Below are 12,506 nucleotides of genomic sequence, written 5' to 3' on the forward strand. Positions count from 1 at the left end.
ATCTATTGCCACATTATATACCGTAATGTCATGCGATTACAAGACTAGGGCAGAAGAAACCGGACATCTCTCATAGTTACAGTTAAACCACAGGACCATAACTATAACTAGCATTTAATGGACTGGACTAATACCAATTTTTTTCAAGGTTTTGCTCCTTCCATTGCTAATAATTTCTTAAGAATAAATTAATAATAAAACGGCTGCGACTTTTATAGACCAACTGCTAATTATCATGTGTAGTTGAGGAAGTATAAATCTTAAAAGATCATTGGAGAAAAATAAGAGCAAATTTCGGTCCCCAAAAATACTTCTAAAGCACAATTAACTGTGACTAGAATTACTGAATCCAGTCATTTAAATTAAAATTAATCTCAAGACACAACCAACTTGAAACTTACTTCTGCAAGGTATGATCGGCCAATACCAGTTGCACACCTAGCTTGGAGAGTGACTGGACATCGGCGGACATGCACTTCAGATCGTCCGCGAGGTGTTGGAAGAAATTTGCTTCTTGATCTAAGATGGTTGCCTCGGAGGATGGAGGAGACGATACCGACTGTGCCCCGTGCAAGGTACCATAGTCCACCTGGTTGAGAAGTTCTGAGCAGTTTATTAACTGATAATTTGCAACCAATTAAAAAATTGAACAACATTTACTGTATTTGAAAATACAGTTGAAAGTTATATCATTTTGAACTTTAGAAGAACGTATTTTGTAAAGTATTGTTAATTAGTTACAATTACTTTGATAATTATTAATTACTGATCAATTATAATTTGGTAATTACTATTACTTTGATTACAATTTACAATGCTTAATTTACTGAAAACAAAAAGAAGACAAATCAATGGTTATCAGAGATGACACTTAAACTTATAACAACAATAATAGGAAAACTTAAAAAGGATTATTGACAAAAAACCCGAATATCGTTATGGTGATAATGCGATGAAGAAAATGAGAAACTAAAGCCACGAAATCACCAATGAAACCATTACACACATCATTACTCATTAGTGCATGTTTTTACAGTTAAATTTCTGTTTAAAACGAATACTGGTATATAAGCACAAATGTGAAGGAAATCATTCCAAAACGTTTTTATCTTGAAAATTGGCTTCTATCGAAACTCACCTGTTGTTCCCAGGGTGGGATATCGGAGTAAGGCGGCGCTAGGGAATCTGTGTCGACTTGGACGGCTAGATTTGAAACCGCCTCCAAATCTTGCGTCTTACAAGCTTGCACCAGTTCGCGGAGTTTGCGCATTGCCGCGTCCGCACGATGGCGCGCTTGTCTCGCTTCTAAGGCCAGACGCGATATGCGCTCGTTGTACACCTGTATGCGAACAACATAATTTCGTTTCATTTATAAACTAAAACTAATATTAATGAAATATAATGGGTAAAAGCGTTGTGGCAGTAAGCAAATGTGTACTGTAATTAAATATGTATAATTGGACCAGCAATTGATTTGAAAGCAAACTTAAACAGCACCATAATTTTATCATGATCACAAAATCAAGGCAATTATGATAGGTGCTGCCTACAATGTCACATACTTGTGACTACTGAATATCATAAAATTACTAAATAGAATAAAAAAAACATGAAGAAGGTTCATGCAGTAAGACCACTCACCTGCACAACATAACTGATTTGCGCGTGGGCAACCATGGAACTCGATAGTTCCGAACTGGGCACCCCGGGGCCCATGGCCCGTTGAGATAAGGATCGACCCCTATTCGAACCCCACGAATCCTTGAGCCGGGCAAGTTCGCACATGAGCATCCCTTCGAGGGTCAACTTCTGCGCCAGGGTATCGACGTGTTGGAGTAACCCGCCGTTGGTCGTATGATGAGCGATTGTGTCCGAGAATTCTGCCGACGTGAGTTGCGGTGAAGACTGGCGGTTGTTGTGATTGAAATTGGGTTGGCTGCGACCAACGCTGCCCAGGGCAGGGGTTGACTGGCTTCGTCGTAACGTGGCCGCCATCTCGGCAAGCAATAAAGCCTGCATGCTTATCTGAATGATAACAACAACGCAGATGTTAAAATTCGCAAGCTACTGCTCAGACTTCAATGATTGACAAGTTTACGTCACAGATAGGTAAAATTTGCAGACTGTGTCTGCCGAAGCCCGATTAGAAATAATGTATGAATAATACTAATAAAAGTTAATGGTGTTAATTATCGTGTGGTAAAACAAAAAGAACATAATTCGCCTATAATGCGACATTTTCGTGGCAAAGCTGCATAAGTTTGTCAAAGCATCACATACACCACTGCGAAATACCTGTTTAGCAAAGAGTTGCGCAGCGCTATCTTCACCAAGGGACGCAACAGACGTGACCAGGGGCAAGTTTTCCGGCCTACTGGTCCCCGACGACGGGGTCTTAACGGACGATGAGCCGGACTGACCTAATATGGACAACGGAGAGCCCGACGGGCTGACCAGACGTCCATCCGAGCTCTTCAAGCGTTCGGTCAGTTGCTTTAATCTGGACATGGTCCTTTGATTTTGCTGGCGGGACTCGGCGTCTGTGACGCGGCCCCACTTCGTATCGCCCCTATCGGGAGACGGGGACCGTTCTGGGGTCTCTGAAAGATCAGTGTGCCCTTCGGAGAGCTTGAGGGTGTCGTGTAAGACCGAGATCAGGAGCTTGGCGGCGTAACCGTCGGCGCTGCGGACGTCATTGAGTTGAGATGCTCGGGAGTACAACTCACGTAAGCAATCCTGAGTGGCCTCGAGTTTTTCCTCAAGTTCTTGAGAGTCGAGTTTTAGGTTCCTGATTGTTTTCTCGAACTCACTGGACACCGTATCTTGATTCGCGTTTAGTTCTTTTAACCTGGTTAACAAAAATTCGAATGCTGAGCCGGGCATTTCCGTTACACATTATTTCACCATTTTAGTTAATACCAGTTATACCTGATTAGAGCAAATACACGTCCAGGGAAATACTCACTAGAAATACGTTTAAAGCGGCTCACTCGCACCATTTAGTAACAGCCGTGTAAATTGGCAGGTAAAGTCGCAAAAATACTACTCAAAAATGTCAAGTTTCGCCCACTTTGAAGCAGTACAAGTTATTTACTTGGCTGTGAATTCGTCCTCTGCTTCGGTTTCACGTATTTCCACTTCCTTTAACTTCTCCTCGGCTGAAAACAACTCCTTCTCCTTCCTGGCAAGTTCAAGTTCAAGACGATGAATCTGATTATCAAAAATAACACGTAACTCGACTAGTATTTGACACAAATGTAGACGGTAGTCATGGTAACAAACTGTGAACGAGAGTAAGCGTAAGTAAATGAGGCATATGCTTGGCTATATCACATAACGCTTTACGTAATAGTAAAGGCATGTACATTGTACAATGTACACAGTTTAGTTTGAAGCGTTATTGACACAGCTCGCAACGTAACGAGTTATTTCGGTTGTAAACTGCCTTTAGTCGTAACTAATCACAACCACGAAATAATGCTCACTTATACCTTGTGACTTGCAGACTCTTTGTCCAAGGAAACTGCCGGATCGGAGACGCGTCTAGAAGGTTCTAACGACATAAGACGGGCAGCTATCATCTGGCCAGTGCCGCCCATGTCTGCTTCTAGTTCGGTTAGTTTCGCCTGAAAGATATTGGAGTTTCAAGTTGACGTCATTGACGCTGTAAATCACAGGATATGTCAAGGTGTTACGCCTTTTAGCTCAATGTAGCACCGTTTACCGTCCCCTACCTTCACCTCTATATATACACACACACAGGTATTCCAACCGCATGTATTAAACGTATAAACATTTCTGCCGAAAACTAACCAAAACTTTTCAGAAACCAGTAAAATAACCTAATTAACTTCGGGGTTTGATTTCTAAGAAGCTACCTCCTATGTAGTGATTATTGCGGGCAGATATAACAAATGCTTGCGGTTCCCAGTAAAAATATTCCGATAAGCTTACCTTGAAACTGCTTTCAGTTACAGAAGCTTCCCGCGACCGAATTTCTTCGATGTCTCCAAGTTGTTTCTCGGCGCTGTATAAACGGGTTCGGAGCTCTCTCACCGTCTGTTGCGAACTTCTCTCAAATACCGATAACTGGAATATAGATTGTGTGAAAACGGGGTTATGAAACACGGAACATGCTTAAACCGATTGTTTTTCTTCAATGCGTAACAGTCTTAAATTTTTGTACGGCTCCATTCCTTACGATTCTAAATCATTTTTACTCTTTTACTCTTTTACTCTTAGCTTTGTTATCAAGCTCTGTCCCCATATAAATAGCAAGTGATTTAAAATTAGTTCTAACTTTGAATGAAAAAGAGTGTATAGTTATTACGCGAAACGTATGCAATTAAAATGTTTGCAGCTACTCTGGCTCTGACGTTTTCGCTTCGAACACTTCAACTGGGATAAGCGTTTGTGCAAAGTGCTTCATACCAAATAATACAATCATTTCGGTATTTTTTTTAAAATAATTCAGTTCTGCTCAAGTTTTTCTAACGTTTTGAAGTACAGTTCGGCAAATGCACGTTGTTGCACAAATATATTCATCAAGCATTGTCATCAACTTTGAGTGGTACCGCTACATACCTGTTCTTTTAGTTTACGGTTTTCATTGCCAAGTTCTTTATTTTCACGTTGCAATGTCGCCTTGCCTTCTTCGGCCGAGTCCAGTCGTCGTTTTAGCTGCAATGATGAACGTATCAGTAAAGAATAATTGCATTGGTATCACTATCAAAGTTCATCAAAATATTATGGAAAATGAAAAAACACTGATATATTTTCACTTATATTTATATGTTTTCATTTATAAAAGCATTTACATTTTGATGCATTTTTTTAAATGATGCTTATTTCATTTCTTCTTCATTTCTTCTAAAACAACCAGTATGCTAAAATTGTTATCAAGATTTCGTATACCTCGTCTATTGATGTCTTCACTTCCAACAGTTGCTTCTCATTGATGGCAAAATCATCGTCATGATCTTTCAGGATATTTCGCAAACGCTCACACGCTTCACGTTCTTTGGTCAATTCATCCTAAAATTACATCAGAAAAAGTTGGTAGTTAATTTATAGAGTATTTTGGTACGCACGTAATTTAATTGATAGCGGACACTAAAAGTTAAAAATTAATTTGAAAATCCAACTGATATGCGCAACAAAATTACTGATTTTCTCAAAAACGTAACCGAACAATAGCAAGCCTAAACTCAGAATAGCAGGTTGTGGACCTTGTGGTTACCACTTAGGTTATCCAATGATTGCGAGACACAAACCTGCAGGAGCTTCTTGTCACCCTGGTTATGCATGAGTAACCTCGCTATCTTCTCTTTCAGGTTTTCTTCACTCAAGCGTGACGCCTCTAGGTCAGAAGTCAATTTTTCGATGTCAACTTGTGGGGCAGCTCTGTGGTCAGAAATGTTTCCGGTCATTTCAATATGAAATATAAAACAAATTGATCTGGGAAAATGTGTGAGCCGTGATCAGCTCATATTGAAGAGAATTGAATCAGTATATGTTTTAAGAATTAAGAAATCTGCAGCAAAAACTGTAAATACAGTGTACTAGACAGAAAACGTCATCCAAAGGAAAACTTTCAAAGAATAAATAAAACGAGAACTGCAAATTGAAAATCTGAACAACCAAAACTGAAAATAGTAAGTGGCAGTTTTAAACTACAGCAAATCACTTGGAGTAATTAAAACTATATACAGACAACAAAAATAGTTAAATTAAAAACGAAAAGAGAAAAAAGAAGAACCTGTGTGAGGACATGACACTGCTTTTTTTATCCAGTTCTTTCATAGCTTCTTTCATATCATGCAATTGTTCTTCATAACTAATCAACAAATCAAGTGATTGAAGTCACCACAGCAAATCAAAGTAATCATGTCGCCAAAATTATAAAATGTATTAGTGAAATCAGTAAAACATGTCATGAAATGAAAAATTAGGAAGCAAACCAGAAAGTAGTTTAAAATGAGAAATGGGGTGTGTTTAGTGACAAAAAGCGGTACTTTACACAGTAGCCTTTGAAAAAGTCAACTACAGCAGTGCAGAATGGTAAACTCCAGACATAAGTTACAGCCTCAATCGATTTCGTAAAAACATAAGTTGCTTTTATCAACCAGTTCTTTTCAAAACATTTTTGTAATTGTTATTTCCTTTTAACGTTTCTAAAAGACTTGAGCAATGTAATAACAAAAACAATACGTAATAACACACCGACACTACCTGCTTGATACTATGTTGTTAGAAAGTTTACCGAGATGTTAGTATGATTAATTGTATTAAAGTAATTATTGCAATTATGCATTATTAGTTTAGTTTTCAAAAGTCCCTGCAAAATATGTTGAAGACATGAAGGCAGTGACACACTGCTTTAAATAAACAACATATCTTAAACTTATTATAAAACAATAATCCCAACTGAATTTCAATTAGATGTCATGAAAGCAATGATGTTAATAAAGATGCAAGATCTAGTTTAATTATAGATAAAAGTACAAAACGATGACAAACTACAAGACCGGACATGTGCATTGTGCAAGCTACCATTTCAAAACAAGAAAAGCTCTTTTAAATGGAAGATATTCTTTCGCACCACTCACCTCTTAATTACATCTTTAGCTTCACTCAACCTGTCCTCCAGCTCCTTTTGATTCTGGCATCGTGCTTCAAACGCCTCCTGCAGATCTTTCATTTCCGTCTCTTGTTCCTCAGCGTGACGACGCAACATCGTGATATGATCCTGGAGTAGTGCCTCCTAAAAATGGACATTTTGGTATATTTTAACGCCAGATTACGGTCGGCTTATGGATATACAGTAAAAGTTGGAATTAGTAGGACAGTATTAGTAGAACTAGGATAACTTGGTAATAAAATATTATGCCGCAATAATATCATAGTTATTCAACAGCAAAGTTAGTTAATTGCAACCAAATTAACCTTACGTAAACATTGTAGTTATAAGTAACTATGGCATCTTTATTTAAACGCTGTGGTTGTAAAATTAAATAACTGTGATTGTCAGCAATATTTTGAACTATCCAACCAACTGATACTAATACTATGAAATAAGCCGATTTAGTTTGAAAGTTAGCAAACAGTACGCACAAAACATTTTGGAAAGAATGTGGGACTAAGGTTTACACCGCACCATCTATGTAAACAAAGTAACATGGCGGGGACTACGCCAACTATATGTGCATTGAATGTGAGTTGGAACTACTGAATCATGAAAATTCAAAAAATCAAACTTTATATTTCTATCAAGAAAATTATATTTAAGTTGAGTAGATGTTGAGATACGTCTATTTGGTATGTTTAAGGATTTGAAAATATTAAAATGTAAGAAACAAGTAATAACAAAACTACATACTGAGGGTGTCATTTAATTTGTACCAACCACTATTGACTAAACATATCTAAGCCAATTGTTAATCGCTAAATAGCAACATATAGCAACAAACAACTGCAATATAACTTTCAATCTTTACAATATGGAAAGAATAGCAAGTTATGTAAATTGCTTCTTTAGAAACAAAGAAATCCCAGTGCAAACCTATGCATAATGTCTTTCGGAGTCAGACTTCAGCTTTAACACCAACTTAACCTTAATATGACTTCTTAATAAAATTTAAGACAAGCCTCACCGCATATCTCATTGGCAAAAATTTTAGAAAATATACAAGTAACCCCTGGGTAGGCTGGGTGCAGTTATTTTAAAAATTATAAACAAACACACCAAATTTTGTATAAATTGCTTAATTACTCTGCATAGATGTTTGAGCCCTGGGGCAACTTAAGCATTGAAAGGTCGATTAGCAACGTTCATATTTAGCTCCAATAGCCTGTGGTAGCACCTTACACAGAGACTTTGACCTAAAAATAATCCATAAACTGCATCCTATTTCCAACTAAAAACCATATCCTCATATGTACAAAGAGCTACTTAAAGCAATGCAAACTGGTTTATACAAAACTTAAGCCAATCATGAGTGCTAACGGCAACGGAAATCTTGTTTTGATGACAGTATAGTAAGTCAACCACAAATTCCAAAAATTTGCTGTTCTAATGTCATGTTTCCAGCGCTGCTTATCATAAGCTTATATATACCTTAGGAGAAAAGGAAGTTGTAAAACGTTTTTCATAAACAATGGATTGTTCGCAATGTAGCAGGAAGAATAAAAGTTATACCTTGTCTGAAACCTGACATAATTGCCTACCTGCAACATGTAATACATACAACGGATTTCTTATTAGCTTGTTATGCTATGGCTGAGTACATTAGCTTTAAAATGACTATTTTATGTGAACTGTGTTGAGTAGTTTACTGAGAAGATCACTTGCTGTCGCCAAGAATTGTCAAGTCAATGCAGCATAACAAACTGTTGCTGCCTGAATCTTTGTCTCAAATCTATGCCTTAACACTAAAATATTTAGTATATTTCAATCGTACAGGTACAATTCAGTTCCACTTATGCCAGAACATTTGGACTTGATTTGGTCAAAATAAACGCACTCAAAAGCAAATATAACTTCAATTTTTATATGATTTGGTTTTGTGCCCTCTACATTGTGATAAGAAAAAGTGATGAAAGCAAACAAAGTGTGAAAACTGGACTAAAAAACAGCGTAAAAGCATTCATCATACAAGGAAAATGAAATAAGTCTATCATTGACGACAAAATATATGCTAGGCAATTCACTTTGACATCTCCATATGATCACACGGAAAGTACCGATAGTCTAAGATATTCATAGTCAACGTGGTACCTCTTTGTTATGATCTTTCTGCATATTAACTTGCCGCTCCAACTCTCGAATTCGCCTTTGTGCTTCGAGATGAAGATTTTCAGATTTTTTCAATCGACTGTCGCTCTCTTCCAATTCCTTGTTAAGAGCATTCACTTTTCTACGAGGAAAATTTATAATGCTTCAGACAATGAAAAAAGGAAGGAGATAATCACTTATTTGAAGAATATACAAGTTTTTTCTGAAAGTGCTATGCAAACACAATAAAAATTTTTGTTTTATTGGTAGGTTTTTCATGATATGTTTGCTAAGTTATAGTACTCGATGAAACAAACCTAAGAAATTAAAAAAGCTGAATTTAACTCAATAAAAATTGGTTATGACTAAAAGCATTACTTTCCACACCACAATTAACAAAATAATTATCCTGAAATAATCTATTAGCACCAATTACCGTTTATGATCTTTTTCATCTTCTTCTCTCCTGCTCTTCTCCAGGAGTAGTTCCCCTTGAGCATTTGCCAACTGAGTCTCAGCGACTTGAGATTCGGATAACGAGATATCGAGCTGCATTCCACATTCTCGAAGCTCACTGCTCTGTTTTCGAAGCGACTCCTGAGCTGCTGATAACTGCTGAGTATCGATGAACAAAAATTTTGAGAATAAGGAAAACAATTTACAGTTTAAATAACAGGATAGATGCAGAAGCAAATGAGGATGATTTAGCAAGATACAGTAGAATATTGTCACATCCACTAAGTTTATACTAAACTTAAGTAAAATATTTCAAGATTATTGGACTAAAATCTTTGGGATTTTTATCAGATCATTTGATACTTGTTAGAAGACCTTGGATTAAGTCAGACACTAGGGTTAGAACACGGAAAAACTGTAACGATTTTTAACAATCCATCCTTTTATTTGATTTGATTTTGATCTCTAATTACGTGAAGGTGTTCAGCATAATACGACTGTATATTGCTATTACCAGTTATAAAAGTAAATAGATTAAATATGTGATCAGATAAAAGCTTGCGGAGCCTCTGGGCCTACGTCACCGAGCACACTTCGAGAAACGCTGAAGTGAAGTATGGAATTGTCATATCAAGCTCAAGTATTCGTGATTCTTTACTTAAATCGAAAATTCATGGTGGACGGTATGCCATACGCATAATTCCCACCTTAGTGCATGATTCGTGATGTACACGCGAATGTATATACAGTTGTATTGCAGGTTGTAGAGTACGCTACTGTCTTTGTAAATAAAAGTATGGCAAATGTGATGGAAACATACCGCGCTCCTAGGGTTCTGAAACAACGCGCCATTTAAAAACCTCTGGTCTAGATGGGTTTTACTACAGCAGAAAAAAGAACTTATGAAATATTCACATTTAAGAATAAACAAATGTTGAGCTGCACTCACCTGTTTTAATTTATCTATCTGATTGTTCTGTTGATCTAATTTGCCTTGAAGTTTACAGTCCGAGAAATCTGCAGTTGACGAAAGTGTTCCTAGTCCAGAGTCCTGTTTAAAATCGATACAAATCACACAATGCTTTGAAGTAAAGGTTGCTTCAATGATATTGAACATAACATCATACTATCGGCAGTGTGTAAGGTTTGGCTTCGACGACCGTTTTTTAGGAGACCGCAACTTATAAAAAGTAACTGCTTATTGTATCTGCTGCACTTGCAGAATTACAATTTTTGAGAAACCGTTGGAGGAATTTAAGATACCGTTTCGTCCCCCAAAAATACCATAAAAGATAATGGAAGTAAACATGACCTTGGCATTAGAAAAAAAAAAAAGAAAAACGATACAGAACCGTAACAAAGCAACGTATCGACAAAATATTTAACATTAAGTTAAGATTTTCGAAGCAAAAATCCTTCAAAAATCTTTAAACGTAATAAAACACAACAAACAGGCTTACTAGATAGTCGTCTGATGATGATGCCGTCCTTTCTAACTGAACTCTCTCCATTTGCTTCTTTAATGAATCGACCTAAAATACAAAAAAGAGAGAATGTAGGAAGAAGGCACTGCTAAGTAAATGATCATGAACTAGAAACTACAACGCCCTTAATGTTATATAAGCTCACTCTGTAGTCCAAGACAAATGCTTCTGAAACCCTGGGTCGGGCTCAAAATCCGATTGATTTGGGTGGATTACCGTGTAAGACTTGTAGATCGCGATCCATGGGTTAGAATTATTATAGATTGAAACACAATGCAAGTTAGACAAAGTGGCGATGTGTGCGTCATTTAAATTTCTTTTTTTTGTTTTCGGAATGAAATTGTGATCTACAATCGTTGTTACTGTTGCGTTCTTGACCATCTGGGCATCTACGTCAGAAAAATTGTTCGGCTTCCACTTGAAAATTGTTGCCCGTCCCAGTACTAATATCTCAACTACTACTATGCAACACAACTATTATAGCGACCTGCAAAAATGGTTTGTTTGGCGGTACACTTTGATGAAGCTCTCAGAACACAGTTCGAAAAACGCGTTTCAATATTGCTTGGGGTTACATGGCGTCTCGAAATTGGAGTTTACGAAAGGAAACTTTTGTTGAACATGTTAAACTTACTTGACAACGAACAGTTTGCAATGTATTGTTATGTGGTTTGTAGCAAAGTTTACAAGCAATGATAACTTATTTAGGAACAACAAAAGCAATTATCGAAAAAGAATTGCAGTGAGGTGAGTCGCCAAGCTTTTCACAGCTAAAGAAGTTTGTGAAGTTTGAGAAGGTAAAAGATAGCATGAACGTAACAGGTTATTTCAAAACCATGACTGTACAAATAACTTCGGCGTGACACGTTTGTTTTGAGACCAAAAAATAAATATTTGGGACACCGATTTCAAAGATTACCAGCAAATTTATGTTCATTTTGGACAAAAAGTGAACAAAATCATTGTTCATCTAAGAACTGCGCTTCTACAAGTTGCTTCCTTACCTCATTTTGCAGAGCTTTCACCATAGTCGCTGTCTCTGTGATGGGATTGGCCAGAGGAGCAACCTCGCCATTTAGTGAGCTGTACTCAATCTTTTCCAGCTTCTTCCATTCTTCTTCAATTGCCAACTGAAGTCCGGATGCTGATCTTGGGATCAAAGGAGACTCTGGCTGTTAAAATAAGTAACACTTCATAAGTAGTATAAGTGGTTGCATTTGTCCATCATGAAATATTCTTGGTAAAAATCTAGCATTGTGTATTTATTTCGGTAATGTAGTTGATTTGCAATTGCTCAAGATGACAATAAAATCAGCTTAGTGAGTTTGTCTGATGACAACAAACTGGATACTCATGTTAATTTCATCACAAATCTACCTTATTGTCTTGCAAATTGAGTGATTTTTTTGAGGTTTTAGGATTAACATTATCATCAGCAGTGCTTGAGATTTTCAGATCTCTCAAAAGCGCATCTGCATTGAAGGTTCTACTACGTGCCTGTAGAACAATAACATGACTGGTTAATGAAAATGGTCCGCAATTTAACCAGCAATTATAGTAACAAAACAGTCCTCAAAAACTTAACTACAGTAGCAATACTACCTTAACTTCAGACTTAGGCGCTGCTGCAATGTCAAGTTTGGTGTCTTTTGCGGGATCGGGTGTTGCAGCCTGAGCAGCCAATCTACTATTTAACAAAAAAAAGAAAAATTGATGTAACGTCTAAAGATCCACACCGACATAGGTTATGACCTTGTACCTTCACAAATGACCAAAGTGCATTCAGCAAAAGT

General features: G+C 37.1%; 1 protein-coding gene across 5 annotated transcripts in view; it reads right to left on the reverse strand.

Moving 5' to 3' along the window:
* Positions 1 to 12,506, reverse strand: part of LOC143451296 (uncharacterized) — a 33,718-nt gene that overhangs the window by 7,739 nt on the left and 13,473 nt on the right. For 2 of the 5 annotated variants that reach the window (XM_076951746.1, XM_076951742.1), the window contains 19 exons: positions 12,316 to 12,400; positions 12,091 to 12,210; positions 11,718 to 11,885; positions 10,690 to 10,761; positions 10,179 to 10,280; positions 9,210 to 9,388; positions 8,777 to 8,915; positions 6,609 to 6,763; positions 5,759 to 5,836; positions 5,274 to 5,403; positions 4,915 to 5,034; positions 4,585 to 4,680; positions 3,955 to 4,089; positions 3,492 to 3,626; positions 3,095 to 3,210; positions 2,296 to 2,848; positions 1,642 to 2,025; positions 1,139 to 1,339; positions 402 to 589 (listed from right to left, as the gene is read on the reverse strand). In XM_076951746.1, the coding sequence (XP_076807861.1) occupies positions 402 to 589; positions 1,139 to 1,339; positions 1,642 to 2,025; positions 2,296 to 2,848; positions 3,095 to 3,210; positions 3,492 to 3,626; positions 3,955 to 4,089; positions 4,585 to 4,680; positions 4,915 to 5,034; positions 5,274 to 5,403; positions 5,759 to 5,836; positions 6,609 to 6,763; positions 8,777 to 8,915; positions 9,210 to 9,388; positions 10,179 to 10,280; positions 10,690 to 10,761; positions 11,718 to 11,885; positions 12,091 to 12,210; positions 12,316 to 12,400 (3,156 nt within the window). The remainder of the gene's footprint in view (positions 1 to 401; positions 590 to 1,138; positions 1,340 to 1,641; positions 2,026 to 2,295; positions 2,849 to 3,094; positions 3,211 to 3,491; positions 3,627 to 3,954; positions 4,090 to 4,584; positions 4,681 to 4,914; positions 5,035 to 5,273; positions 5,404 to 5,758; positions 5,837 to 6,608; positions 6,764 to 8,776; positions 8,916 to 9,209; positions 9,389 to 10,178; positions 10,281 to 10,689; positions 10,762 to 11,717; positions 11,886 to 12,090; positions 12,211 to 12,315; positions 12,401 to 12,506) is intronic. The other 3 variants (XM_076951744.1, XM_076951743.1, XM_076951745.1) reach the window with 3 other exon arrangements.

Source organism: Clavelina lepadiformis, chromosome 4, assembly GCF_947623445.1.
Source record: "Clavelina lepadiformis chromosome 4, kaClaLepa1.1, whole genome shotgun sequence".
Classification (NCBI taxonomy): domain Eukaryota; kingdom Metazoa; phylum Chordata; class Ascidiacea; order Aplousobranchia; family Clavelinidae; genus Clavelina; species Clavelina lepadiformis.